The 24918-nt window shown below is 40.1% G+C and overlaps 1 protein-coding gene and 1 pseudogene across 4 annotated transcripts in view; one reads left to right on the top strand and one right to left on the bottom strand.

Moving 5' to 3' along the window:
• The window catches only part of MARCHF6 (membrane associated ring-CH-type finger 6), a 69664-nt gene extending 49557 nt beyond the window's left edge, over window positions 1-20107 (bottom strand). For all 4 annotated transcript variants that reach the window (XM_064479525.1, XM_064479541.1, XM_064479535.1 and 1 more), the window contains exons 1-3: window positions 19853-20107; window positions 1527-1623; window positions 682-755 (exon numbers count right to left, since the gene is read on the bottom strand). In XM_064479525.1, coding sequence (XP_064335595.1) covers window positions 682-755; window positions 1527-1623; window positions 19853-19871 — 190 coding nt within the window. In that variant the 5' untranslated portion in view covers window positions 19872-20107. The remainder of the gene's footprint in view (window positions 1-681; window positions 756-1526; window positions 1624-19852) is intronic.
• On the top strand, window positions 10299-10662 carry LOC135320271 (small ribosomal subunit protein uS8-like; annotated as a pseudogene).
• Window positions 20108-24918: the final 4811 nt, after the last annotated feature.

Raw genomic sequence — 24918 nt, 5'->3', positions numbered from 1 at the left:
TCATTATTTTAAAGACCTGCAAAATATTTATCATAGGCTTACAAAATATTGAGCTTAAAATTAAGTCTTATTTCTAAAAAGTGAATTAAATCTTTGTCTTTATTATTATTGTTAGTCCAACTTACACAATTTTAACTCAAAAGACAACCCAAATTTGAACAGGGATGGGTTACTTGATAAATTCAAGGCATCATTAATTTTTCACAGTGAATAATGGTATTATAGCTATGTTTTTAAAAAAGAACCCTTACTTTTTAGGCATACATGCTAAAATATGTACAGAAATCATAAATGATGGGGTTTATTTTAAAAAGGATGGAGAGGTGGAACAAGAACATAGGTAATGACATGTACAGGCCATGAGTTGAAAATGGGTGAAACGGAGTGATAGATACATATGGGCTCATTATACCTTTGTATACATTTGAACTAGTCTAAGTAAAAATTTTTTTTAAATCCCCCAAATTAAATCACTCTCTCTCATACACACACACACGTATGTATGTATGTGTTATAAGCTGACATGTAGTTTTTAAAAATATTTTCCAAAATGTTACAGCAATACTTTCTATTACTATTAAAGAAAAATGAACCTGAAAATAGTTGCCTTAGAACTGTTTAAACATCTTTATGCCGCCAGTTATAACCTAGAAATGCAGTGAAAACTTCTAAAGAACTTACTTGGTGTGAAAGCAAATCTGTGCTTGCATAATTCACAGTATTCTTTTCGACTGTGTTTCAGCCACTGAACTAAGCTGCAATTACAAATGCATTCATAAGTACAGCGTTCATGACAAAGAAACTTTAACATTTCGTTGAAAATTAATACTGCTTTATTAAAATATTACATATCACAGAACTTTCACAATTTTAAATTTAGAATATCCTTAACATTTTACCACTGATGCCCTCTAACAGTACAGAACCATACCAAAGATACAACCAACATGTATTTCTACTATTAAAAAGCAATTTAGATTAACTGGACTAAATTAATGAATTAATGTAAACTGTAATCTCCTCAAAGTTAACTGAATGTGAAAGAATCTCCAAGCATCAACATCAGTTCTAATACTGGTCCCTTAATACTGCTACCTGGTGGCTAGGTCTGTCACTAACTGGCTGTCAGTTTCCTCACCTGCATAATAATAATACTCCACCTCACAGTTTTGTTGTAAGGATTAAATGAGTTAAGACGTATAAAAGCACTAGGTATTATCTGACACAACGCATTTCATAAATGTAAGCTATAATCACGCCAAGCAAAACTAGAAAGTCATAACACTTCCCATGAACAAAGTAAGCTCTCCATGGTAAAATTAACAAATAGGTACTCACATGCACCTAGAAGACAACATACAAAATGACATGGCATGGTAATAAGGAATATGGGTAATTTCCAAACTTTCAAAATAAATTTTTTAAAATAATTAATTACAGAGAAAGTTCACTGAAAACCACCCCCCAATTACATAGATTACAAAAGTGAGGCTCAGACATAAAAATTTTCTAAAGGGATAACTCACCATTCTTGATGGATAAACTTAATACTGCCGGTACATACACAAGGATGGTAAAGAGGTTTCTCAGGTGTTCCTTCTGACCGACACACTCTACATATGTCTATTAATGAAAAAGAAAAATTGAATTATCCTCGGTTGTAACTTTTTAAAAAATAACAAACCGCCAAAAACTGAACTACTACATGTTAAAGAAGAATCTATCACTAGGTAAAACATCAATCAACATCATGGAGAACTGAAAAGTGTGGAAAGGATGGTCATCAAGTATATAACTGAAATTTAAAATTCTATATTATATAAGTAGGCCAATTGTTCCTTTGTATGATCTTGTAAATAAATCCAAACTGAAAACAACAGAAACAGTGGTTTTATTTAAAACTGCACTCTCATAACTAACAAATAATAAATAGAAATATGCAAAATCAGGTACCATTCATGTCCTAAGTTTAAAGTCCTAAGTTTAAATTCCACAAAAACTCATCACAGGACTTAACGCAGAAACAGCAGTGAGCAGCCCTGGAGACATCCCTCCACTAGAGGGAGAGAGACGCACTCATGCACAATGGGGCACCGCAAGACCAGGAAGGTGCAAGGCTCGGAGAAGCAAGCCAAAGACTGCCTTAAGCACAAACTACTGGAGTCCAGGGCTACCGGGTCCATCGCCAAAGGGCAGCAGCTCTTCCCTCACTTCCTCCACCGGCGCCCCAAGTGGTTCTCAGGAAACATCTGTCCGTCTCGCCCAGGGTGGCATGTTAGTGACATACAGACGACTGAAACGGACCCACGTGCTCACTCGTGCCTTAATGCCGTCTTCCCACAGGACAACCTACCAAAACCTGGTCTCAACTTTCATTCACACCAACTTCTCAGCAATCCACCAAAGCCAAGTACCGACCCCACACAGGCAATCTGAGGGGCAACAGGCAGTGTGAACAAGGGGGAGGGACTTAACACAAGCTTCTGATCTACTCTCTCACAGGGAACTCCTCATTAGTGAGGAATAATTACAACCCAGAGCTTATCATTTATGGATTTAAAACTAAATCCCCGGCACCCACCAAAATAGGATACACACATGCTGAGCAGTGTGGCGTGATCCCAGACACTTAAGAGCATCACAGACTTGTGACTGCTCAATCTTTGGTGGCTAAACAACACTTGCTGAAGTTAGGATTATCGAGCACTTGGGGTGACCTAGGTGTTTAGCATGCTAGTCTCCCTGGTTATTATCAATAAACTAGACAAATCATTTCAGCAATGCAGAAAGGCCATGCACCAGCACCCATGGAAGAGCTATATTAACGTGCCAATCCTGTTCACGATGGGAGTCGCGTAGAGTTGTTCAGGCTGAGTCAAATTAAGCGAAGATTACAACGCTGTGCCTTTCAATTTCAGCTTTGGAACAGACCCTCTAGCTACTACCATCCAAAAAACTTTGATTTCCCAGAAATTGCAGGCACTTTACTGGGAATAACGCTGGTGGGTCGGCATGGTTTACCATCAGAACTACAAGGGAACTGAACCTTTCCAAACCTCCCATTTTCACCTTCATTCTTAATTAATGAAAACACCCTCGGCAAAAGCTTCCACTCTGGTCGGTCTTGCATATATCTAAGACTTTAAGCTCTAGAGGTGCAATACAAACTTCCCAGGCGTTTCATCTAATTGGCATCCGCAATCAAAGTTCCAACACAAAAAAATAGAACCACGCTCCCATTCCATGACTCCCAGCAGCAATGTGCATGCAGCTTGCATCAGCTTTGAGTACCCTAATTTCCTCAAGTGCACACTTCAGTCTAGGGAAACTCAGCTAGAAGGCACGAGGGCTCCGAGAAGCAGTGGGTGGGGATGCAGACAGAGGTTCCCTGGCGTGGACCCAATGCTGCACAGCAGATCACACATTTTAATGGCACCAAACTCCATACCCTGCTACAGAAGCCGGGGATTACCGCAGGTGCTAACACCAGGTTTGCCCTGCAAGGATCCGCCTTGAAGGATTTTAAGTGGACTCATTCCAATTACAGGACCTTGAAAGAGTCTAGTATTGTTTTTTGATCACTGCCCTCCCGGGCCACAGACTGCTGTCTTCCTTGGTTGTGACAGTCAATTACCAGATTCCCTCTATGGAACCAAATCTGTATTCTCAGTCATGGTGGTCACCAAGGTAGGCACAACTACTTCTTGACAGGGCCACAGGACGTGCAATCTAGGTTATCTAGAACCATCACAGCAATAGCAACCGATGCCCATGGGCACTGATTAGTTCCAGAATTCCCACAGCTCTGCAGGTAGGAGCCAAATGACCACTCAAAGTCCTTCATTACATCACGGTACCAGCCGTGAGAGCTTACACACCTGTGGATTAACTTTAGGGAGAGGCACGTGCTACTGCAGGATCAACCACTTTGGGTGGGCTGGGTGCAAGAGTAAGTGGGCTGGTGCAATCATAGGGCAAAGTGGTCCCACTTTATCCTGTCTCCCCAGCCAGCTCTCAGATGGCTGTGGGAGTAGACATCAGGGCACATTAGTGACAGCATGGCTAGGGGTGTCCAGTAGTCAGAACACAGTGCAAAGGGAGGCAGCAGAGACACTGCTGCACTTATACAAACGAGGGCCATCACACTGCCCTCCAGAAACACCGTGACTGGTCAGCCATCAGTTACGTGACAATGGACTGGGGTTGGGCCAGGATAGCCCTCACTGGCAAACCTCAGCTAGCAGGGATGCAGAGACAAACACCAGGAACAATACCAACGTCGGTGTGAACGGCTGATCACCAGGTGGGCTCCTCCTGTGGTTTGGACCAGCCTCTCTAGGGCGACCTAGACCCCAGTGGCTTGAGGGAGCCTCAGGGGGGACCACACAGTGGGTAGCTAAGGGGTGTGCCCACTGCAAGAGGCACCACATCTCCCCATACTCTGCAGGAGGCCTGGGGTGGGGGGAGGGCGAGTGGCAGATGAGACTGGGGTCGGGGCAGGACTGGGGACACCAGATCTCCACTAAGCAGGACACAGAAACATACCTGAATAACAACAGACACTGATTTTCAGTAGACTCACCCTTTTGAAGGGCAAACCAACAACAACTAAGCAAACAAAACAAAGCAAACAAAACAAATCTAAATCAAGCCCCAGAGCTCTGTTCAACCAAGTCTAGACTAGAGAACTGAAACTCACTGGGCAAGGTCAAAACTATTTTCGTTGTAACACTTAAGACATTCTTTTACTCTTATTGTCTGGCCAGTGTACACTGGAGTTTTCCAGAGACTACATGAGACAGCTGTCTGAATGCAGCTGCCTCCCATTAAACCAGACATTCAAGAGATATGCAAATATAAAACAAATTCACTCTTTTCAACAAAACTTGGGGTTTGGAATAGTTATTTTCATGAAAAAATTATATTAACATATAATGGCTGTGTTAAGTGAGCAAATATTTCTAAATTTTGTTTTATTTTATTATACAGCAAATAAAAGCTCTTCTGAGTCTTTTCTAAGAGCGTACAGGGATCCCGAGAGCAAAAAAAGTGTGATTCCTACACATATATACATACACATACACACACACACACACAGACACACACACACACAGACACACACACACACACACACATAAGCTCAGGGAACACCTGAAAAAAATCAGAACAACTATGGCTCTCTCAAAATACACATATACACAAAATTATCATTAATTTTTATCAGGGACTTCACAAGTTCCACTGATTATATAAAAAGAAAGGGAAGGGAACATTAGACTTCGGAAACACCTTGTTTTAGAACTACGGAAATCTTTTACATAACAATAAAAAACAAAAGTATATCAAAATGGAAAATAAACCAAAAACAAATCAAACAAATGAACCTATGTATATCAAGCTGAATAACAAAACAGAGACTTTAAAACATGATCATACATCCTAAGACAGAAGGAAATACAAAGAAATCCTGGCAGAGTCCAGTAATCATCATGTTAGTAGCAATAATACCGACAGTCATTTTAAAACTAGGCGGATAAAGCCAGTAAGTAGTATGACAGTGGTATTGTGGTCATTTGTTTAAAAGAAGGTATTATCTCTTAGAACATATAAGTATTTACATGAAAAGAAAGTGTATCTAAGATTTCCTTTAAAACAATCTGGCAGATGTGTGGGGAGGTCAGAAGGAAAGGATAGAGATTAAAAAAAAATTATCAGCCACATGCTAGTATCTGTTAAATCTAGATGCTGGTTATTTGGAAGTTTATTACATTAATCTGTTTGTAAGAGTTTGAAATTTTACATAATGAAACTTTAGAAAAATAATCAAAGGTTAAACATGCAATTAGTAAATACCATAGATGAACTTTTATTTTACTAACACTACCAAGTCCAATTTTATCAATGAAGTTCTTTAGTAGGAAGTCTTAGATTCTGATTTATTTAATATAGACACACAAATATGAAAACTCATGTTAGCGATTTTCTTTTTCATTGACCATGCTTTTAAAAACCTGTTAAAACTTTCACTGGCTATATCTTCATCATAGAAAGAAAGCAGAGTAACATTCAAATAATAACTCTCTCAACAATCCTAAAAACCTATTTTTGTGCAATCAACAACCCAATTTTAATTTAAAACCATTTACTCTAAATGACTAATACAAGATTTTGTCCAAGAAACAGTATCACAAATCTTTTCTGCAGTACTGACTGTTTACTCCCACACGATGAAGTTGTGACTAAATGAGTTTTGTTCAAGAGTACCTTATGTATAAATATTTCCCTAAATGGAAATGCAAAGAGAGTCGGTATAAGTCAACCAGAAAGACAAGCTCTAGCTATAAAACACTTGTAGGGCAACCATTCAGTTGTTTAGCAGGCCCCGACCCACACCGTCACACCTTATCCACACTTTATCAGGGAACTAGGGGCCAGGAAAAGCTGTCTAAGAGACAGGCTGCACCTGCCACTGTTCCACATCCTCACCTAAGTTTCCTTAGCTAGTCTGTGTGTAGAAGGAATGGAAGCTTTTTCCCTGCCAATCCATGTTCCAGCAGAAAAATCTGAAACAAGGCATAGGTATATAGAGGTCATGACTAAACACTCTGGAAAACATAAGAAACTATTAACAGTTGCTACTTTTGAGGCATTAGGGTTGGGGGGAAAGTTCTTTCCTTATTTAATATGGGTATGTCACCTATAGTACAGCTGACCCTCGATATCCATGGACTGATTGCTTCCAGGTGCCCCCACGTACACCAAAAATTCAGGGTGCTCCAGTTCTGTAGTTGACCTTCCATTTCCTCAAGTTCCCTCCACATCCGCGGATTCAAGTAATTGCAGCTGAAAATTTCAATCTAAGGTTGGTTGAATTTGCAGATTTCTGAAACCTACAAATGTGCAGACCGACTACTTAATTATTGGAAAAAACCCGCATGTAAGTGGACCCAAGTAGTTCATTCAAACCAGTGTTGTTCAATGATCAACTGTATGTATTTGTGTACCATTCTGCTAGTATCTTACTTTTAAAATTGTAGTTTCCTATATACTTATGTTCAAAGACATGTGCAAGAATGTTCATAGAAGCTCCATTCATAACACTACCTCCAAAATGGAAACTACCATTTTGCCTAAATTTGGCAAATAAATTTGAATAAAAAAATTTTGGTATATTCACACAATTTAATACTACATAGCAAAGAGAATAAACCAACCAAAATTGCCAACCACAATTTAGATTTATCTCACAAAGTGATATTGAGAGATAAAGATACACAAAGAGTATCTACAGCTATACAATTCCATGTGTAAAAATTCAAAACCACGAAAAACTAACATACATTTAAAAATCAGGATAAAGGTTAGCTCTAGAGAAAGGCAACAGTAAGGACTAGCAGAGGCCTGACGAGAACCAAAGGTTCCAGGTCAAGATGAAACAGTCCCTATTCCTCCCGCCAAAGCCAGGACATCACATACAAAACAAATGTAAGGCGACTCTAAAAGGTGACGAGAAAGCAGACCAGCAGAAGGAGCTGCAACCTCAAGGAACTACGAGGCAGCGAGTCCTCTGGGTCTGTGTTTTGCCTAGTATCCTGGATTGCTGACTGAGGTGGAGAAGCTGGCCACCTAGAAACACCAATGAGAACAGACCAAAAAATTTCCCCCAAAAGCCTGTTCTTTCTAGTCAAGACCAGGAAAGGGACAACCCAGCAAGACAAAAAGGTTTTAGACAATAATTGCTGCTGTACCCCAGCAAAAAAGCACAAGAAAAAAATTTGACCCCACCACCTGTGACAGTCAAGGACAAGTGGGCAGTATACTTAAACTAGCTAACCCTATTTCAGTTCCTCAGGAGCAACTAAATTATCAAGCAAGTTAATGAGAAAATGAGGATTAAAACCTAACCTCAATTCCAAAAGACATCTTTTGACTTTATTATGCATCTTGTGTATAACATATGCATATGTCAAGTTTTCTTGAATGTTTGTTTTTCAAAATTTAATATCAATATCCTATATATCTCTCCCATCTACTCCTCTAGCTTTATTATATTCTTCTGTTTGCACAATAGATTGCCCCTCTGATAAAACACATTACATTATTGAAATATAAGGGTAAAAATGACTAGGGAATACAGCAGCTAATGAAGAAGCAGTTTCATTACTAGTGGACACTTCTACATTTTGCCAAGTTCTCTCTCTTTGTAAACTGTTTGAGTCCTTTGCCCACCTTACTAATTGGAGTCTTAACAATAAGAAAATAGTCCCCCAAAAAATTTTCAGCAAAAGCTGAACAGATACACTTCCCAAAGAAGGTATACAAATGAAAACAACGCTAACATCATTAGGGAAATGCAAATTAAAATCACAATTAAAAATGCTGATGGCTGCACAGCTATGTGCCTATATTTAATGTCACTGAATTACACACTTAAAAATGCTTACATTGGTAAATTTTACCATCAATGTTTTAATTAAAAACATTTAAAAAAAGTTTAAATCACAGTAAGATACCACTATATAACTATTAAAACAACAAAAAGAAAAACACATAACCCCTTACCACACATTCAGCAATCCTATTTCTAGGCATTTAAGCTAGTAAAATGAAAACTTATGTTCACACAAAAACCTATGTGAATACATATAATGATTTTATTCATAATTCCCCAAAACTGGAAACAATTGACCAAAGCATTCACAATTGGGAAATTTATAAACAAACTATGGTACATCCCTGCAATAGACTACTATTCAGCAATAAAAAGGAACAAATTGCTGATACATGCAACAATGTGAATGAATCTCAAATGCATTATGTTAAGTGAAAGGAGTGAGACTCAAAAAGCTACATACTGTTTAATTCCATTTATAACATTCTTGAAAATACATGTATGTATATGCATGACTGAGATATTATGCTGTACACCAGAGACAGACACATTATAATATACTTCAATAAAATAATAATAATAAAATAATAATAATAATAATAATAATAATAATAATATTAACATTCTTGAAAAGGTAAAACTATAGACAGAAACAGTTCAGTGATTGCCAGGGTCTGGGGGTGGAGCTGACCATAAAAGGGCACGGAGATACTTTGGGGAGTGAAAGAACTATTCTACACCTTTGATTATGGTGGCTAAATGACTGTATGCATTTGCCAAAAATTCAAAGACATTAAATAATGATACTTCAATTTTGAAAAATCGAAAGACCTTCTACAGTAGTGTCTAAGTAGATGTGGGAAGAAAGAACAAATGACAAAAGGTAGTAATATGGAAAAAAAATACTGTTCCCTCTCTAAAATATGGTCTAATGAAGTTGTAGACTGAAATGCATCCCAATGAGCACACCTACTTCATCCAACCAGGCAGGAATTAATGTTGTTAGGGACTGCAGAAACCAGCAGCATTAGTCATCAAACATTTTTGACTTCCACTTTCTGGTTATATGGCAGGACTGCACTTTCCTGCCACCTCTGAAATAATACATGGACATGTGACTTGCTTTGGTCAATGAAATATGAGCTATAATGATGTGTATTTCTAGGTAGAAGTTCTGGGCACTGATGAACACAATTCATCACACCGGAAGTTCTTGCCTCAATGATTGTGGAATCACGTGCCAAGACATAGTCTCCAATCTAAATCTCCAGGTGACCAGAGTTAGCATCTCTCCCCACCCACACTGGGCATGATAGGTCAGTGAGGAACTAACCTTTTGTTGCTTTAAGCTGCTCAGGTTTGGGGGTCATCTGAGACTAAGACATACATTAGGTCTCAGCAGCTTCACACACACACACACACACACACACACACACACACGTCAGGAGCTGGGGTGAAAAGGAAAAGGGGAGGTGATGTTCAAAGGTTAGAAAGTTCCCATCGCATAAGATAAGAAAGCTCTGGAGATCTATTATTCAGCATAATGTCTACAGCTAACAATGCTTTGTATTATACACTTCACAGAGGATCTACTCTCAGAAAATTTTAAGTGTTCTTACTACACAGACAAGTAACAAAGGGGACAGGAGGAAACTTCAGGAGGTGATGGATATGTCTATGGCCTTGGTTTGATGAATGTACACTTATCCCCAAACTTATTAAGATGTATACATAATATATACATACATATCTTTTTTACATGTCAATCATACCTCAATAAAATGATTTAAAACAACAAAAAACAAATAACAATTTAAAAAAAAAAACCAAGCACAACTACCACTAACATAGAAAGTCAAAGAAAACTCTTTCCACCATCTTTCCGTGCTACTGTTAACACTGATGGAATGATGTGCCGGATGCTCTCAAGAGCATTAACAATGCTGAAAAGAGAGGCAAATGCCAGGTTCTTACCAAGCCATGCTCCAAAGTCATCATCTGCTTTCTAACTGTAATGATGAAGCATGGTTACACTGGTCAATTTCAAATCATGGATGATCACAGAGCTGGGAAAATTATTATGAACCTCACAGGCAAGTTAAAAACCATGATTTGAAGGGCAACTCAAAAATCTAGAAAAATGGCAAAGTAACCTGCTTCCCTTCTGTTAGTTTGGTTTCATTGTACTGACAACCTGAGCTGGCATCAAGGACCAGGAAGAAACAAGATAAAAACATATAGGAGAGAAAATCCTGGAATTCTTTTTCTAGGGATGTATAAATATATGCCAATACAATGCCTCAATGGGAAAAAGAAAACAAAAACGTCAAAGAAAGAATAATGTTTTGTTTACTAGGATAAATCCAAACACTGAAAACCTCAGAACAACAAGGCTAGGGGTACAAAAGGAGAGTGAAGGCTATAAAAGGCACAGCCCCAGGCTCTGCACTAAAAATGAAAAAACATTCTGTGGTGGAGTAAGACTCCCACCAAATTCACATGCAGTAAAATTACAAATCTTACTCAGGCCAAAGTAAAATCAATGCACTTTGCTGGTTATGAACGCAAACCTACCTAGAACAATAAGGCAAAGCTCTTCCTGGTTTTCAAAGACAAATTTCTTCTGTTAAATCCTGCAGCAACTTTTGTTGTTTTATGTGACTACTTAGTATCTTCACAAAGCATACCTTTTAAAAGTTTCTAGCACAGTGCCTAGCTCAGTGAAGTTTTTTGAATGAAAAATCTTAGTGAGTGAGTAAGGAGACAGTCCAGAAGGTGAGAGAGAGGGGGAAAAACCCACCAGTGTGAGGGGTTATCAAGCTGGTGCCAGCTGTGGAAATCAGCACCCCTTTAGGGCTAGCCCATCCCATCAGGTTTTTTAGGAAAACAATACAGTTCACCAAATATATTCTAAGTATCTAATATGAGAAAAAATGAAAAATAACTCTAAAAGCTTTGGGTACATCCTAATGCTTAAGCCAATGTCTATCTTGAAAGTTCTTTCACATAAGATTTCAAAATGTTTCCATTTTCCCTCTCGTGATAAACCAGTGATAATTTAACAAGCAAAGGGTTTAATGCGTTTTATTTTTTAGAGCAGATTACATTTATGCAAAGTGTGAGAAGACAGTACGGTGCTCCCAGGTCCACAAGCACCATCTTACATGAGCTGGTACTTGTGTTATACTTAATGAACCCATACTGACACATTATCAGTAACCAAAGCCAACAGTTTATTCAGATTTCCTTGACCTTTATCTAGTGTCATTCTTCTGTTTCAGAATCCACATTACATTTAGTTGTCATGTCTCCTTAGGCTCCTCTTGGCTCTGGCAGTTTCTCAGACTTTCCTGGTTTTTGATGACTTTGATCATTTCAAGTAGTATTGCAGGATGCCGTTCTACCAAAATTTGATGGTTTTGCTCATGATTAGAGTGGGGCTATGGGTTTTAGGGAGGAAAATCAACTAGGTAAGTGCCATTTCATCACATACTATCAACGGTACATACTACCAACATGATTTGACTGTTAATGTTGACTTCGATTCACCTGGTTGAAGTAACAAGGGATTTTTAATATCTGATTATCAACAAAAATTTTATAATTAGTAGCTATGATTACAGAAGGCAAATATTAAAAAATGTATTATTGAAAAGTACTACTCAAAATATCAGTGGATAACCTGCCTAGCCAAAACCAGGAAAGTGGCTACATAAACTGTGGTACATTCACCACATGGAATTTATATAGTCCCTTAAAAATAGCAAATATGGGGGGAAAGTATAGCTCAAGTGGTAGAGCACATGCTTAGCATGCATGAGGTCCTGGGTTCAATCCTTAGCACCTCCTCTAAAAATAAATAAATAAATCTAATTACCTCCCCCCTCCAAACAAACAAAAAAGCAAATATAACACCTATATGGCAATATGGAAAAATGCATAATGTTAAGTAAACAAAGCAGAAATAAAAAATGAACACGCACTGTACTTCCAACTATTTCAGTAAAAACCCCAAAATAGCCTAAAAGCAAAAGCACAAAAAATGATAGCTGTTGCAATTGGTTAGATGAGAATATGGGTGATTTTCTTCCACTCTTTTTCCAAAGTTCCTAGTGTTTCTACTACTTTTACAACTACCAGATAAAAAAATTTTAACTGCTAAAATTTTGTGGAAAACACTTCCTTTTTGACTGTAAAAGTATACCTGTTTTTTTTTAAATGTGGATTTGGTAATTAGGCCTTGCAAAATAGATTTAAAGTTCCAATTCTCCATGTATCCCAAATGTTAGTTATTTCTTCTCTCCCAGGATTACTGACCATTACAAAACCAACATTCATCTGTACTGTTGCTTCTGGAAGCCTGAAAACTACAAGTTCCTTCCTCACTGGGCTTGAGTTACATTCTGTCAAAGAGAAGCATTTCTGTGGAATTAGAAGATGGAGGGAACACGTAAAGCCATTTTCTACTTCTGGCTCTAAAAACAGCAGCGGCAGCTAGCTGCAGGTACCCCAGGCCCCTGCAGTGGTTACAGAGTTCACAGCAGGGATCCTGCCAGCAGCCGTGGGCAAATGCAGGTTCAGCAGCAGGGGCAGCAGCTCCAAGTTTCAGCAGGAGTGTGCCAAGTATCAGTGCGTTTCCTCTCAGCTCCAAATGTATCCCTCAGCATCACCTGATCAGTGATAAAAGACTAAACTCTTTAAAACAGTTTTTAAAAACACATTTGTCAGTAGAGGGTGCTGGAGGGACAACGCAGGAGGACTGGAGCTTTCCTGCTCCTGCTGCTGTCACCCACAGCCCTACAGATAAGACCCCAACAAACTTCAGGCCCTGCACCCACAGTGGCACTCCAACTCTCTCTGTAGGGCCACCACCAACCCTGGCTCTCTTGCGCACACACACTGGAGGGCTGTCTCCTGCTCACCCACAAACTGTGGACCACCTCTGGCTTGGACAATTCCATGCCTCTCCAATGAGGTCTGAACCACAGCTGCAGGAGGGCCCCAGCCCTTCCAAGTTTGTCCCTACCTGGATACTTTCCTTCATGCCCAGGGTACCCTTGACAGTAGTCTTTACATCTTTATAATTATTCTCTTATCATAGCTTAGTAATTCTTCCTCCAGTTAAATTCCTGTGTGTTTTCTGCCTCCTCACTGGATGCAGAGTGCAAAGGAAAAAAAGATCTGAAGAACCAAGTGGAAATTTTAGAACTGAAAAATACAGGGAGTGTGGGCTTACTCCTGGACTCAGGCTCAACAGCAATAGCTGTCTCAAGAAAAAGGACTCGTATTATTCTTTGGAGTTATTAGCTGAACAACCTGCTTTTTTCCCCTATGAGCCACCATTTTTACTATGGAAAAAAAAAACTGACAAACAGCAGTTATTTAGACAGATTTGGGTACTTGGCAGACATTTTGTCATGAAAGAATGAAGTAAGCCTGAGAACCAAGGAAAACAACTGACACTATTTGCTACCAATGATAAAAATAAAAACTTCAAGCAAAAATTAGGATTTTAGGAAAATTGTATCCACAATACACATGAGAACTGCCCCAATACCTAAAGCCTTTTTGAAACAAGTGGTGATGTTAATGAACGTGAGCTTTTATGTCACCCAGGAAAACGTGTCAATGTTTGGAAGATCTGGATAACTTGATCCAATAGCTACCAAATGATCAATATATTATGTTACAAAACCGTGCAAGAGTAAAAGATAGTGGACTTTTAAAAAACAGCTTTACTGAGGAATAACTGACATAAAATAAAACACTTACTTAAAAGGATTAGCACTTAATAAGCTTGACATTGGTAAAACCGTCACCACAATCAAAATAATGAACATTTCCATCACCACCAAAATTAACTCATGCCTCCCTGTAATCCTCCTTCATCCCATCCGTCTCTTACCCATCTCCTTCTTCCCTCCCCACTGACTGTTCTCCACACACTGATAACCGTCTAGTCATGCCATATAATTTATTACGTTTATTTTCTGTCTTCCCTTCCTCCTCTACCAAGCCAAAAATAAGAATGTAGGCTAATGAAAGAAGGGATTTTGTCTATTTTGTTACCAGCCTAGTCTAAGTGTATAAAATAGTGCCCGGCTCATAACAGGTGCTCAATAAACACGTGTCAAATAAGTGCATGCACACTTGGCCATAAGCATGCCAAAGCAGTGAAGGTTGATATATGGTAAGAAGAATGAAGCAGACATTACTGGAAGCAGAAATGAAAGACAATGTGGTTCTAGAAAGATAGGAGCTAGCTGCCTTGTTCTGCAACTTCCCATCCTTTTAACTCCAAATCTAAATCACCTCAAGGTTTTGCCATAGTAGATACAGAACATGATCAACTGCAATACACTTCGGCTTCATCCCTTCCCAATGAGTATGATTCATAAAGCATAAAGAACAACTACTTTTGCAGTCCATAAAAAAATGCTGATAAAATGTTATATTATGTTCTGCTAGTGTGAGCAGTAATTTAGAAAAATGGAAGAGAAAAAAGCTCTATGTATCACTAGGTCGAAATTAGAGCACTCTACTCCGGCAAAATGTTTAATATCTTAATGGGGGCTTCATACAACAAAACTTGCTTGCAACATCTATTCCAACAGTGCAGTGCTTTTAGTTTTTTTAAAAAAAAATGTATATCCCTGAACAAAGGACAGATTTTTTTTTTAACTGAAAAATTTCAGTGCACTGCAGGATCAGATGAGGAACCTGCATATCCAAGATCTCCTCAGGCTCTAAAGTTTAAAGATTTGGTAAGGAATTACATAACAGAACTTCTTTCAAAATTGGAGTTAATCCTCTCAAACTCTGCTTTATCAACTAAATTTACATAATATTCTAAATGCTTCGTTGTCATTTCAACATCCTTCATAGAATCTTCACCAGGAGTAGATTCGGTCTCAAAAAACCACTTTCTTTGTTCACCCATTACCCCATCTGTTACAGTTTTATAGTGAGATTACAGAATTCAGTCTTATCTTCAGGCTCCACTACTAATTCTAGTTTTCTTGCTATTTGCACCACATCTGCAGTTGCTTCCTCCACTGAAGTCTTGAATTCCTCAAAGTCATCCAGGAGGGTTGGAATCAACTTCTCCCAAACTCCCGTTAATGTTGATATTTTTACCTCTTTCCATGAATCACAAATGTTCTTAATGGCATCTAGAATGGTGAATCCTTTCTAGAATGTTTTCAATTTACTTTGTCTAGATCTCTCAAAGGAATTATTATCTATGGCAGCTATAGTCTTATGGAATGTATTTCTTAAATAGTAAGACTTGAAAATCAAAATTACTTCTTGATCCATGGGCTACAGAATGTATGTTGTGTTAGCAGGCATGAAAACAACATTTATCTCGTACCACCTCCATCAGAGCTGTTGGGTGACCAGGGACATTGTCAATAAGCAGTAATATTTTGAAAGGAATGTTTTCTTCTGAGCTGTAGGCCTCAGCAATGGGCTTAAAATATTCAACAAACCATGCTGTCATCTAGGCTTTGTTGTTCCATGTATAGAACACAGGCATAATTAATTAGGATAATTCTTAAGAGCCCTAGGATTTTCAGAATGGTAAATGACCAGTGATTTCAATTTCAAGTCACCACCTACATTAGCCCCAACAAGAGTCAGCCTGTCCTTTGAAGCTCTGAAGCCAGGCACTGACTTCTCCTCTCTAGCTATGGAAGTCCTAGATGGTATCTTCCTCCCATACAAGGCTGTTCCATCCATCCACACTGAAAATCTGTTGTTCAGTGTAGCCACCTTCATTAATTATCTTAGCTAGATCTTCTGGATAACTTGATTCACCTTCCACATCAGTACTTGCTGCTTCACTTTGTACTCTGGTATTATGGAGACAACTCCTTTCCTTAAACCTCATGAACCAACCTCTGCTAGCTTCAAACTCTTCCGCAGCTTCCTCAATTTTCTCAGCCTTCACAGAACTGAAGAGTTAGACCCCAGCTCTGGATTAGGCTTTGGCTTTAGGGAGTGTTGTGGCTGGTATGAGTGTCTCTCTAGACTACTAAAACTTTCTCCCCATCAGCACCAAGGCTGTTTCTCTTTCTTATCATCGTGGGTTCACTGAAATAGCACTTCCATTTTCTTCAGAAACTTTTCCTTTGCATCCACAACCTGGCTAACTGGCGCAAGAGGCCTAGCTTTCAGCCTATCTCGAATTTCTACGTGCATTCCTCACTAAGCTTAATTTCTAGTTTTTGATTAAAAGTGAGAGACACATGACTCCTCCTTTCACTTGAACACTCGGAGACCATTGTAGAGTTATTAAATGGCCTAATTTCAATATTGTTGTGTTTCAAGGCCTGAGGGGGAGGGGGCTGGCCAAGGAAAGAGAAAAAGATGGGAACAGGGATTGGTGGAGGAGTCAGAATACACACATTTATCTGTCAAGTCTTCTGTCTTTGTGGGCAAAGTTCAGGTGCCCCAAAACAATTACAATAGTAACATCACAGATTATCATAACAAATATAATAATAATGAAAAAGCTTGAAATATCGAGAGAATTACCAAAATGGGACACTGAGACAAGAAGTGAGCAAATGCTTTTGGAAAAATGCCACCTACAGACTTGCTTGATACAAGGTTGCCACAAACTCAATTTGTAAACAATCAATACCAGCAAAGCTCAAAAAGTGAAGCACAATAAAACAACCTATGCCTGTACTGAGGACAGATTATCTGGTAACTTTACAAAAATAAAATTTAATACACCGAACACTTTAGAGATCTTTAATATCTAGCAAACACAACATGAAAAGTCAAAATTCATCTGGCAAGTAACCATTTTCTAACAAATCAGTATTGTCTACTATAAATGTGAAACATTCTAAGCACTATACCATCATATATGGTAACATTAGAGGAAAGAAACATGCTATTTTTAAGGAGATGGAAATGTTAACACTATTTGCAGGTTGATATTTTAGTAACACTTCAAAAAAATTTTTTTAAATGTTTCTTTCATAACCAGATAAAAACCCAATTGCATTTTTTTTAATTTAAGATATTATCTGGAATAGCTCATTTAACAAACAGAAGTTGTTTCCAAGTTTTTTGGTATTTTCACTGTATCATTTTTATCATTAAATCTTTAATCCTCCCTTTCCTTCCAGCATTTTTTCAAGCTAAATTTACATTAATTGTGAAAATTTCAGGAGACTTCCAAGTTGGAATTATGCAAAATTATGCATGAGAAGTATTAAAATCCACTTTCATTTCATGACTAATAGTGTCATAAAACAAATGAAAAATAAAGTTTTGTCGAATTATATAAATGATTCATCTTATAAAATGAGTGAGAAAAATATAGTTATCTCAATATTGGACACAGGTATCTACTTATAAAAATCTAATTTAACTAAGGAAGTCTGACAGACCTGAGTTTGAATCTTGCCTCTGACATGTTACCTGTATGACCTTGGGTAAGTTACTTAATCATATTAACCCTCAGTTTCCTCATCTGTAAAAAAGGAATACTGCCCACCTAAAAGTGTTAGGAGAATTAAATGAGATGTGAATGAAGTGTTTGGTAAAGTACTTGCCATACATCAAGTCCTCAGTAAATGTCAGTTACTTCAATAAAGAATAGTGTTCAAGTCAACAAAGAAATATCATTTATATCTCACACTGATTATAATTTTACAAGGAAAAAAGTGAACTAGAAGCACACTGAAAATACTCCTTTAATGATTCCACATAAACTTTGAGATCCTGCAATTTCTGAATTACCACTATCACACCATAAATGTATGCAAGCACTAAGTGCCCAGGCTCAAATAACAGGAATTTAATAAAACATAACAGTACATATCAAGTGATAAATAAATGAATGCATGCCTTACTACAGTAAGTCATTAAAATCTGAATCCATCCACGTAGATGGAAATTTACACACTAGGGCCATCTGTCAAAAGAAAGTAATTCCTAACCACCTCAGCAGCTTCACTTTATTATTTTTTCCAAAGGAGTGTCTGTTGGCGATTATCTTCACTCACTGTATATAATAAAAACAACTGAGACATAATGAAAGGAAAACTATTTGTTATCAGAATACCCAGGTTCAAATCTGTCTTTTACTCGGGTGTGAAACTTGGACAAGCCATTAAAATAACTAAGCCTGAACTTCCACATCTGTAAAATAATACCCACCTATTCCATAGGGCTTTTAGTAAGGTCAACGTGAAGACATGTAAATATGCTTTGTGAACTGTCAAGTATAACATGCAAATGACATTACAGCTGGTTATTATAGAAGGCAAAACTTCTTTAAAAAAAATAATTGATTCTTTCCACTCATTATATATATACACATCAAATTTTTTTTATCACTCGTTATTACATGCCACGACAGTCCCCAATTGTCTTCATCTAAAAATCACCACAATCACAATGCATAAGGCTGAAAGACGCTTATCATATCCCCACATAATATACCCAAAGCATAAACGTATCTTCACTGATAACCAAACACATCAAGAAACAGAATAGTAATTTCCTCTACAGACTTACTAAATTAATCGACAGTCTCTAAAAAGATAAAACTGCTTAAAAACAACCCAACTACCTCCACTGGATAAGCAAATGCATTTCAATAGTCATAGATGTTCAGTTATGTATTAAAGTATATATTCAGTTTACAAGAGCTTGTTTCAAAACAGCCATATCCAAAACATACGCACTCAAAGAACAAAACAAACACGCAAAACTCTGCTTCTTATTGTCAGGGATTAAGCACAAAATAAACCACTAGAGCAAAACAAAAGAATTCTAAAGGGCCTCCCTTCTTCGAATAACCTCGTTGGATCTTCCTCTTCCTCGTTCAGTAAATAAATTATTTTGGGGCACGCAAGCAGAGGGTAAGTTTTTAAACAGGGGTCAGTTCACTCCACTCGGTCGTCACCTGGCGGGGTATTTTTCGCGAAGTTTCAGAGTCAACAAAGAAGTTTTGTCGTGAAATCGTAGGGCCTGGGTAGCGATGGGCAAAACGACATAAAGAAAGACAAAACCTAGTGGGGGAAGGGTGGGGAAAACGCCCCCAGACTTCGTGCAGCTACGACGGCACCGTCCCCCTCCCCGGGATTGGCGGGATGGAGGGGGCGGGGAGCCCCGCCGGCCGCGGCCACCGCAGCCCCTGCGCCCCCTGCCCAACGCGTGCGCGGGCGGGAAACGGCGCGGGGTGCCGAGGGGTCACCTTCTGCTCCCCGCCGCCCCTCGCGCCGGCGGCTTGGCGGGCAAACGGCCCGGGAGCCGACCCCGCCGCGATCCCCCCCCCGCCGAGTCCCGCCGCTGTCACCGCGCGCCCCCGCACCGAGCAGGGGCGCCCCCGCCGCACCACCCCGGCTCCGCCGCCCGCCTCGAGCGCCGCGGACCCGGCGCGGGCCCGGCCCGAACCCCGGCGCCGGAGCAAGGGCGCGGGCGCCGCCGACTTACCTTCCTCGGCGGTGTCCATCTTGTCTGGGGGGGCGGCGGTGACGCAGCCGCGAGGCTTCCGCGGCCAAAGCCGGAGCCTTCCGGCCGGGGCGGGGAGGGAGGGAGGGAAGGGGAGGAGGGAGGAGGGAGCGGAGCTGGGCCCAGGCAGGTGCGTGAGCTCAGGTGCGAGAGAGGAAGCGACAGGAAGGAGAGAAGGGGAGAGGGAGAGGGAGAGAGGCTGACTGAAAGCGGGCGGGGGGGAGGGGCGGGGAGAGCGGTGGGGAGAGGCCTGGGCGGGGCGCGGAGGCGGAAGGGGTGGAGCGACCCAACGACAGGTGCCGTCACTTCCGGCAGTGGCCGCGGCGCGCACGCTCGGGAGTCGGCGGCTGCGGGGGGCGGTGTGGGCCTTTCCTGGAACCCGGGTGGGTACCCCTATGGACGTCGGGCCACCTGGACCTTGTCCCGAGGGCTGCACGAGGCAGCGAGGCTGAAACCTTAGTAGGAGCTGAACTCTGGTGACACCGAGGGAGGCCACAAAGAAGGCTCAGAGCCGAGGGAGGCGAGCAGCGTGAGCGAGCGCCTGACGGCGGGGCGGCGAGCCCAGCGCCGGCCGGGCTGCGGTGCACTGCAAAGGCAGGTCTCAGGGCCGAAGAATTACCTGGGCGCCTGTGAAAATACGAGTTCTGCACCCACCTCCCCCCGCCCCGACATTCCGTGGCCGCGTGTCGAGGAATGTGCATTTTTGTTCCGCACGCGGGCAGTTGTGATGCACATTTTGAGAAAGGACTAATTTATCACTGAAACTGAAAAGGCAAGCCTTAACTTTACCAAAATTACACCTAGGGAGACGTACGCAGTTGGTTGGAAGGACTACTTCAGTAAACTGCTTAGGCTGGAGGTTGAAACATCCGCCTCTACGGGAAATCGGTTCAGATACTGACACGGCTTGATATACTGAGTTACAGACGCTTACCTGGCCAAAGCTAAATTGCCTTGGCCTGATGAGAGCTCTGCCTCCATCAGTACACCACCTTTCCTCACCATCATCCCTGGCTTTTTCTCTAAATGAACTGTTTAATACAGGCCAGAAGGCCGCCACTTTAGACTTGCCTGAGTAGAATTTAAGATGTCTCTAATCCCAATGACAGATTTTAAAGAATATGCAGATGACTTGCAGAAATAGATTCAAGAATGCTAGCGATCTTTTTTCCATCTGTGTGAGTGAAGGAATTGGGAAGAACAACTCCCCCAAGCCTCGTCAGTCTAGAAAGAGACAAAAATACTGACATAGAATACTCCAGAAAGAGAGCAGCCCTTGAAGACTAATGTGAGTCATTTGACCAATGTCACTCCTGTTACCCAAGACAGGAAAGAATTCAAATTCTTGTCATAATAACGGAAACCCACTGATGTCTAGGGATGACCTTGAGAACTGAGCATATTTACGCTTTTCCTCAAGTATGTTTAGACTATATTATCTCCCAAGAAATTGAATCTGAAGGAGGCTCACTCTCTGAACCCCATCCCTTCCACTCAGCAGGACACCACTCAAATCCCCCGTAAGGCCTGTGGCAGACCACTTCTCACTAAGCTCAGACCAGGGGCACAGTTTTCAGGACCACCGGACTCAGTCTTAGGTGTCGTACAGCAAAAGGGAGAAGGATTCTGAGAGAGGTAGACTTTGAGATTCGCAGAAGGGAGTGCTAGTTGAATTTCAGGGCAGGTGTGTGAGCCTCCAGGCAGTAGAACTGGGCTAGGATTGGAGGGGTGTGGTGTATGTGGTGGGGGTGGAGAACTCCATCCTTTTCTCTTCACGTGTCTTCCCTTTTGATGCTCAAAGGAAAGTTACTTCTAGAATTGAGATTTGCCGCACCTTTTTTTCATTTCAGCCTTTGGAGGTTAAATATGAGTAATCAACCAACATTTATTGAGTCCCTGCTATGTGTCAGGCCTTAGTCCTCACAACAAGCCCTTTGAGATACATAAGTCAGTCAGACCTCTCTTGGTTACCAAGACAGGAACCCAACTAAGGTGGTAGGCAAAAGGGAGGAATACACAGTTCACATGAACAAACTGTGACAAGGGTGGTGGTCCAGCGGACCTCAGGGATTGCTAGAACCAGAGTCCCCTGTCTGCCCACAACCTTCAGCTCTGCTTTTCCCTGCCCATCAGTTTCATGCTGTCAGACCAGCTTCTTCCACATGGCTGGAGACAAGGCCACTAATAGCTCCCAAGGTCATATCTTCAGCTTCGTCATCAGGCAGACTGAGGGTGATGATCTCTGGCCTCAAGTTAACAATTTATAAGGAAGAACGGTTAATTGGTCCAGCTAGGTGCCTGTTCCTAAACCAAATGACTATGCTGAAGAATCAGGATCTGTAAGAACATGTACACTGCCATTAAACTACACTGTTGAAGTGCAGAAAAAACATCTTCCACAGGAACCAGGAGGACAAAACAATAGATATGCATTATGATTAGAATTCTCATTAATTTCAAACAAGGACACCAAGATTGTCAAGAAATATTTTCGTTTGCCTCACTTTTATCCAAGGAAACCTATGTTAGAATTCCTACAGAATTTCAATCTGAGGAAAAGTTATTTGGATCAAAAGAAATATTTAGAGGTATAGCACACATGTGGTTCCAGTGTCTGTGTGTGTGTGTGTTTATTGTGCCATGAGGGTACAATAGTTTAGTAATTCTGAGTTTCCATATAGCAATAATATGAGCAACAGGAGATGTGTAGGAGGACACACTATAATTTTCTGAGCACTAAGTTTAACAATAACAATAATTAACCCAAATCCCTTTGACATCCAGTGAACATTAATAGCAATCTTGTGAAGTATATACTATACCCATTTTACAGATGAGGCATCTGAGACTCACAGCTGATAAGTAACTTGCTTTTGGCCATTTGTAGAAGAGGAACTAAATTAGAGCACAAGTCTGTCCAACTCCAGGCCTCCAAGTTTTAAACCTCACCTGTTTGCCATTAGCAGCCACACTGTTAACATTACCATTAAACCTTCAACTTTTTACTGTGAGCTTTGTTTATGCAGAAACCCATGACTTTGGAACAGATGCACAGAATTGCTGTGGACCAAGTATAAATATGATAATTAGGCAAAGTGCCTTACTGTAAGCATAACATTATTAATGTTAACAAATTATTGAAGGCAGTTTATGGCATTATCTTAACACTAAACTCTTCCCTTCATATCCCCGCTTCCCTCTCATCTTCCCTTCCCTTCCACTTTTCTATTCCATTTCTCTTGTGTTCCTGTGGTGAGGCAACAGTAATGTGGGCAAGAACATGGGGGCTGAAGGGAGAGGCATGCATGTGGCAGAGAGAGTAGACTGGTGTGGTTGGACAATTGATTATGTTGAAGAATGATGATCAGATTTCCCACTGTTGGAGAAAATACCAACATGGAAAGGGGAGAGGCTAGAAAGAACCCTGAGGTGTTTGATTGGAAATATAGGTATCATTATGAACTCATTTTTTAAAGTATAAACACAAATAAAAATATATACAGTTGACCCATGAACAATGCAGGGGTTAGGGGCAGCTGGAAATCCGAGTACAACTTTATAATCAGCCCTCCTATCTACAGTTCGACATCCTTAAATTCAACCAACCTCGGACCATGTAGTACTGTAGTACCTATTTATTGAAAAAATGTCAAGTATAAGTGGGCCCATGCAGTTCAAACCCATGTCGTTCAAGTGTCAATTTTATATATATATACATATATAATATATATACCTATATATAATATATATCAGATATTAAATGTATATACTAGGAAATATATATTTGTTATATATATTTTTTTCTTGTTTTTCACTCTGAAAGATCCTGAGAGGAGCTACATGCAGTGATACCCCAGTAGCTCTGAGCATACTGAGTACACAGATTTTGGTTTCTAATACCATGCTCCACTGAAAGGAACCAAGACTGTTTGATACCATAATGATAGACATATGTCATTATACATTTGACCAAATCCACAGAATGAACAACACCAAATGAACTGTAATGCAAACTATGGACTTCGGGTGATTATGAGGTGTCAATTCTATCAGTTGTAACAAAGGTAACATGGTGGGATGCTGACAGTGGGGGAGGCTGTGCAGGGGTATATGGAAATATTTGTCCCTTCCTCTCACTTTTGCCCTGAATCTTAAACTGCTCTAAAAAAAAGTTCAATATTTTTCAAAAAAATACTTATAAGAGGGGGAAAAAAAGAGGAACCAAGATTCTCTGAAGAAATGTCAGATTTTAGAGCTGGAGTGGGAAAACTACAAGATGAGCCTAGAACGTCTTGTGCTGGAAATTAAGAAAGTGCTCAAAAAACAATAGAGCCATGTTACAAGGATAAAGAAACTGGCTCATGGGACTCCCATTGGCCAATGTGGGGACAATTTGAGCATCAAAATAAGTATTTAAGTAACAGATTACAACCTATTGAATAAAAGAGGAATCCATGAGCTCATCATGACATAAATCAGTAGGGAGAAAGAAAAGTTCTTCCTTTGCAGTATAATGCCAACCAATAAATGTAAAAGGAATGATATGAACAGAAAATCACTTACCAACCTGATAGTGGTTGAGACTGCAGTTGTCAGTGGAGGCTAAGAATGGGTGTAGTTTCGAGGAGGAACCAGATTTTAGCATAACATTGGAGCATTGTCCAACAATCAGGAAGAAAAATAGTAACTTTACAGTGAAGACATCAACATTACTAGATGACCAAGGTCAACATTACTGGTGATGGGATAGACTGACATACTAAGAAAAATCAAAGTTTGTCAGAAATACATGCCTGAGTCTGGGCATGAAGAAATATCAAATGGAATCACGTTGAGTGACAGCCTAGAAAATATAAGGTCTGTGTGCTTTCAAATTCTCAAGGGCATGATAGACAGAATGACTAGGGAACATTCCAGATTGGAAGAGGCCAAAGAGACCTGATAACTAAGTGCAATGTATGAAGGAATCCTGGACCTGAGAACTAAAAAAGACATTTTTGGCAAAATTGAAATTTGGATAGGTTCTTTGAATGGTAGGCTTGAATCTG

Source organism: Camelus dromedarius, chromosome 3 (genome assembly GCF_036321535.1).
Source record: "Camelus dromedarius isolate mCamDro1 chromosome 3, mCamDro1.pat, whole genome shotgun sequence".
NCBI lineage: Eukaryota > Metazoa > Chordata > Mammalia > Artiodactyla > Camelidae > Camelus > Camelus dromedarius.
The sequence above is the reverse complement of the archived record's forward strand: the minus strand, read 5'-3'. Positions and strand labels throughout refer to the sequence as shown.